Below are 6,000 nucleotides of genomic sequence, written 5' to 3' on the forward strand. Positions count from 1 at the left end.
ATGGCAATGTCGGAGATGACAAAGGGATTTCTATGTTTGCTTTTGTTATGGGTTTTTTTGCTTTTGCTTTGTTTCTTTGCTACACTCATTGCTCCACTTGTTGTGTTGAGCTTCTCATTCAAAAAAAAAACATGTCATAAAATTAGTTGACAAATTTTAACTTTCATTGATAAAATTTTCTCCTCCAATAATTCATCCAAAACTCACAGTTTTTTATGACATATTTTTTTTGTTTGAAACAAAAAAATTTCGAAAAGTTATCTTTTAAAAAATTACATTATAGCCATTTATCCGTCCTTCAGTGAGTTCTCCTCCTAGCGTTATAGACGATCTACGAATAATCTTATCTCTCGTTCAATCTAGGTAATTTGTATCTTAGTGTATGTTTGGATTGGCTTTTGTCAAACTGAAATTTAAATAAAAGAGATTTTATATAATTGATTTTAGGTAGAAGTGAATTTGTGTCAACATAATTTATGTTTAATAATTTTAACAAAATTAATTTTGATAAAATAAATATTGTTTGGATAATATTAATTAAAATTATTTTTAGATAGATAATTATTAAAAAGACATAATATTATATTATTATTTTTTTAAATATTTTTAATTTTTTTTATACTTTTTAGTATATTTTTTATATAATATTTTTTTAGTACTCTTAATACTCTTTTTTAGTACACTATAATTTTTCACTACTACTATTATTATTTATGTTAATTTTTTTCTTTACTCTATTTAATGAGATGAATAAATTATATTATAAAAAGATAAAAATAAATATAATATATAAAAATTATAATTATAAAAATATACAATATCAAACAAAAAATTTAACAAAAAATTAAAATAATAAATAAATAAAGAACTCATAAAAAAATTTCATAAATAAAAAATAACAAGCATGAAAAATAGAGTTAATAGAAAAAAATAAAAAAAAATTAATTAATAAAACACAAAGAATAGAATTTGTTATTTTTTATAAACGTGACTTTAAATACAAAATCACTTCTGTATTTAAAAAATTTAAAGATATTTTTCACCTTTAAAACACAAACAAAAGGAGTTTTCTTAGGTTGAGAAAGAGCATTTAGATTCTTAAAGAACCAAGGTACATGATGAATTTGACAATAATGCGAGGGTTCTTTTGTAAACATGAATTTTTAACCTTTTTATTATATAAAGTTATAAATCCAGTTTTTATTACTAAGAATCTAAAGTTTAATAGCATGGACAATATATTAAGTTTCATATGTAGAGTTTTGCGTGTCCAAAAAAAATTCTTATTATGATCTAATATTTTTTTGATAATTCAATAAAAAAAATTTGAGTTTACAATTTAACTATAGAGGCATTTTAGTTTGTTTAAAATTTATAATTTATAATTTTTAAAATAATTATATATTCTTTATTATAAAAAATATTTCAGTCTCTTAAAATTATTTCTAAAATATTTTAGTCTTTTTTATATTAGATAAATATTCTAATTTCTAATATAATTAAACAATATTAATTAACCCTAAAAGGATAATTTAGTATTTTTTATTAATAATTAAAAGTTATTTTAGTATTTTAAATATGGATTACAAGAGTATTTTTGTTTTTTTTTTTAAATCATATTCAAATTTCTAATTTCTAATACAGTTAAATAATATGAATTAATTGTATTTTAGATTTTTTTAAAAATTAACCTTTAAAGGTTGTTTTATTTTCTTGAACATTAATTATAAAGATATTTTAATTTGTTAAAAAATTAACGTTTATAATTTGAAATATAATTAAAGAAGTTTTATTATAAAAAGGATATTTAATAATTTAAAATTAATCATAAAAAATTATTTTAGTCTTTTAAAAATTAAGTGTATGAATATTATAGACTTTTTTATATATAAAAATTCCTAAGTTTTAATACAATCATATCATCTTAGTTAATCATATAAGGATAATTTTAAAAATTATTTATTACGGGATATGTTAATAATTTAACTTTGGTATTTTAATATTTTTAAAATTAACTTTAAAATATTGTTATATTATTTAAAAATTAATTAACCTTAAAATGCTAGTTACTATTTTTTCATAAAATAAAACATTATTTTTTTTTGGTGACAAAATAAAACATTATTTAATCTATTCAAAACATTAAGAAAAAATATACAATTGGTCTTCCCACGATAGATAATTCCCAAAAACAAACGCACCCAATAGATCCTCTCATTCTTCTACGGCCTCAATAATAAATGTAATTAACTAATTATCCTTTGGAAAAACAGCTGAAGCGGCAAGAGGAAGACGAGGAGGAAGGCACCACAGAGTTTAATGTAACGGAAATGGAAGTGATGTTCCCACCCTCGTTCACTCTCTCTCCCAATTATGCACCAAATTGGTTTCTTCATTTTCCCGTAACAGTAACAACTCACACCTCAAAAGTCAAAATCTCTCCTTTTCTCTTTTGTTTATCTTCATTTTATCCAATTCTTTTCATTCTTTGCAGGATTCTTCTTCCAACAACTTCACTTTCAGAACTTCACCTAGGGTTCCGCTTCACCCTGCCTCTCGGGTCAGCTTCAACTTTTATTTTGCTATAGTTCTTTACACATCCATTTGTTCCCACGTTTCTTTGTATCTCTAGTAAATTGCTGCAGAATGACACAAAAAGAAAAAAAAAAAAAAGTGAATTTGTGATTAGTAGCAGTTGGTGGAATAAACAATTTGTGGGAACTTGGGAATTTGGAATATGAGTTAATTGGAAATGACCTGGTTAACAATGGACATGATTTTAAAAGAGACTGGAAGATTCACACACTTAACATGCGATGGTTCAGTCAGAGACTGAAGGAGGAGTCTGTGGTGCTTCATTGCTTGTTTAGGAACTAATCTTGGTGTGCACTGAGACATTGAAAAAAAAAAAAAAAAAGCTTTCTGACCTAGGAGTTACGAACATTAATGCACAAGTTGTCTATCATTATGTTTCTTAGTATTTGTTTGGTTGTAAAGTATGGAAGCAAAAACTGTGGTTCACTGGGGTAATAAGAATAGTCTCATAACCTGGATTATATGAGACAATTTATTTATCCATTATTGCTTCCTCATTTATGTGGTGAATGAACTAATTGTTTCTTCACTGCATTAGACTTCACCTTAGCCGCCTTGTTGTTTCTTTTGTTTGGCAGGAAAGAAGCTTTGTACCACCAGTACATGTGCAAGATGAAAGCGTTGAAAGAGTGATTACTGAACCAATCACAGATAACCATGTTTTAAGTAGACACTCTGCAGTATTCAAGCAAAATCGCCTACCTCCACTAGTGAGTGCACTAAAAGCTTCAGCAGAACTAAATACTGCCAGTTTTCATTTTCCTGGCCATAACAGAGGGCATGCTGCTCCGGATTCATTGACTCAGCTCATTGGAATAAGACCATATCTTCATGATTTGCCTGAGCTTCCGGAGCTTGACAACCTCTTTTGTCCTGAGGGTCCCATATTAGAAGCACAAACAGAAGCTTCCAAACTGTTTGGATCATCAGAGACATGGTTTCTTGTTGGTGGTACTACTTGTGGGATCCAAGCAGCAATATTGGCGACATGTTCACCCGGAGACTTTCTGATTCTTCCTAGGAATTGTCACTTATCAGTGATATCTGCTATGGTTTTATCTGGCGCAGTACCCAAGTACATAATTCCTGATTATAAGAATGATTGGGAGATCGCAGGTGGTGTCACCCCATTACAGGTGCTTAAGATTTGATACACTATCATATTGAACATGGATTTGCTACTGATATGACCAGAATTGCCATCATAATTAGATTGTTTTAAACTCGTAAACGGAGATGGGCACTTATTCTGGATTTTGTACTTTCTTAGCTTGCCAATATTTATAAGCTCTTCCTGTTATCTCATCAAATTTTGTTCTTTCCTTCCTTTTTTCCCATGTAGATAGATGGCTGATCCTGATTGGGTAGATGTTGCTGCAGGTTTTGAAAGTAATCCAGGAACTAGAAAGGGAAGGTAAAAAACCAGCAGCAGTTTTCATCACTTCACCTACTTATCATGGTATCTGCTGCAGCTTGAGTGAGATTTCTGAGTTGTGTCATTCTCATAAAATTCCTTTGATAGTTGATGAAGCTCACGGTGCACACCTGGGTTTTCATCCTGAGCTGCCGAACTCAGCCCTCCAGCAAGGCGCTGATCTAACTGTGCAGTCCACTCACAAAGTTCTGTGCTCTCTTACTCAGTCATCTATGTTACATCTGTCTGGTAACATTGTAGATAAGGAGAAAATTTCTAGATGTCTCCAAACTCTTCAGACCACAAGCCCTAGTTATTTGCTTTTGGCATCTCTAGACGCTGCTAGAGCTCAACTTAGTGAAAGCCTGGCCAGTGTTTTCAACCAAGCAATCAAACTAGCCAATGAAACTAAGTGCCTCCTAAAACGCATCCCGGGTATCTCAGTCCTTGAAAATTCAAGCTTTCCAACCTTTCCTGGTATTGATCCGTTACGGCTTACCGTTGGTTTTTGGGAGCTTGGTTTGTCAGGTTATGAGGCAGACGAGATCTTGTACAGGGATTTCAGAATTGTCTGTGAACTCGTTGGGAGTAAATCCATTACTTATGCGGTTAATCTCGGAACCTGTAGAGATCATGTCCAAAGGCTTATATTCGGCATAAAACATCTAGCTGCTACATATGCACACATTCATCAACCTGAAGAGACGGTGGTTACTGGTCATGCACCATTTGCTGATACAGTCACGAGGTTGATACCAAGAGATGCCTTTTTTGCAAGCAAAAGGAAAGTATCAATAAAGGATTGTGTTGGTGAGATTTCTGGGGATCTTGTATGTCCGTACCCACCAGGCATACCGGTTTTGATCCCCGGCGAGGTCATTACTGAAAGCGCCGTTGACTATCTGATTCGAGTTAGGAGTAATGGTGGTGTTATTAGTGGAGCCTCTGATCCCTCACTTTCTTCTATAACTGTCTGCAATGTGTAACATATCCAATTTTGTCTCTTGGTGAATTTAGCACAGTCTGATGTTAGATGATTTATATACGCAAACGCTATTGGAGCTATGGTGGCAGGAAAGTCACTCAAAATCTGCGAAGTCAACGCCAGGGAATCATTCCAATGTTTACAAAAGAAACATTACAAATGATACTCGGAATCTCGGATAATGCCATAATGAAAAATTTTCCCCAATATAGAATTGCAATATCATGCTACATAAATGTTGAAGATAAAAAACAATTCAGATTTTCTTGCAACATGAGATTATTAGTCGCAAAGGGTTACAAAGGGTTTGTTTGGGTGAGTTTTTAAGAAAATATTTTTTTAATTATTTTTTTAAAAAATCTTATAAAAAAATAAAAAATAATTTTATGTTTGAATATCTAATGTAAAAAGTATAGTTATCATAACTGAATTGGTAATTGATCCGGTCATATGACTAGATTATTGATTTGACTGTTGGGTGATTTATTCGATTAATCTGGTTATAATTAAAAAAAATATAAAAATTATAAAAATAAAATTAAAATAAAAAATTAAAACTTAAAATGTATGTATTTTTAGACATAATTAATGATACAAAAAGAAAAAAAAATATTTTAATAATTTATTTAAATTTTTTGGTGACTCAAATAAATACAATATTATTATTAAAGAATAAACATAATATTTTACATTATATATATACATAACACTATTAGCTTTTAAAAGTGTGTTTGTCAAAAGAGAGAATTCAGTATGGCTTCTGATATTTATACTATCCATATTATTATTAGCTTATTCTACCTTAAAGGATATTGTGGCGGTGGTAATGTGCTTTTTTTTTTTCTTTCAAAGGTCCCACTTTCGAATCTCCAAGATTTATGAATTTGACCGATTTTATTACAAGTGCAATTTCGGCTAGATTATTAATTCGCTATTTTTTCGGTCAAACCGATCAATCTAGTTCGATTTTGATAACTATGGCAAAAAGATTTTTTTTTATTTGATC

General features: G+C 29.8%; 1 protein-coding gene across 2 annotated transcripts; it reads left to right on the forward strand.

Moving 5' to 3' along the window:
• Nucleotides 1-2,149: 2,149 nt before the first annotated feature.
• On the forward strand, nt 2,150-5,201 carry LOC112772003 (uncharacterized). 2 transcript variants are annotated; one of them, XM_025816882.3, is made up of 4 exons: nt 2,150-2,402; nt 2,495-2,560; nt 3,174-3,731; nt 3,976-5,201. In XM_025816882.3, exons 1-4 carry the CDS (start codon nt 2,331-2,333, stop codon nt 4,993-4,995), a joined length of 1,716 nt encoding a protein of 571 aa, XP_025672667.1. In that variant the 5' UTR covers nt 2,150-2,330; the 3' UTR covers nt 4,996-5,201. The 2 variants fall into 2 exon arrangements, with proteins under 2 accessions (XP_025672667.1, XP_025672666.1); XM_025816881.3 differs by having other exon boundaries at nt 2,157-2,408.
• Nucleotides 5,202-6,000: the final 799 nt, after the last annotated feature.

This window comes from Arachis hypogaea, chromosome 18, assembly GCF_003086295.3.
Source record: "Arachis hypogaea cultivar Tifrunner chromosome 18, arahy.Tifrunner.gnm2.J5K5, whole genome shotgun sequence".
In the NCBI taxonomy this organism is placed as follows: domain Eukaryota; kingdom Viridiplantae; phylum Streptophyta; class Magnoliopsida; order Fabales; family Fabaceae; genus Arachis; species Arachis hypogaea.

Bases quoted from the DNA above. Each gene is read 5' to 3' on its own strand.
- LOC112772003 (XM_025816881.3), top strand. From the start codon at position 2,331: ATGGAAGTGATGTTCCCACCCTCGTTCACTCTCTCTCCCAATTATGCA. The intron at 2,409-2,494 runs GTAACAACTCAC...CATTCTTTGCAG, and splicing joins TTCTTCATTTTCCCGTAACA to GATTCTTCTTCCAACAACTT. The intron at 3,732-3,975 runs GTGCTTAAGATT...ATGTTGCTGCAG, and splicing joins GTGGTGTCACCCCATTACAG to GTTTTGAAAGTAATCCAGGA.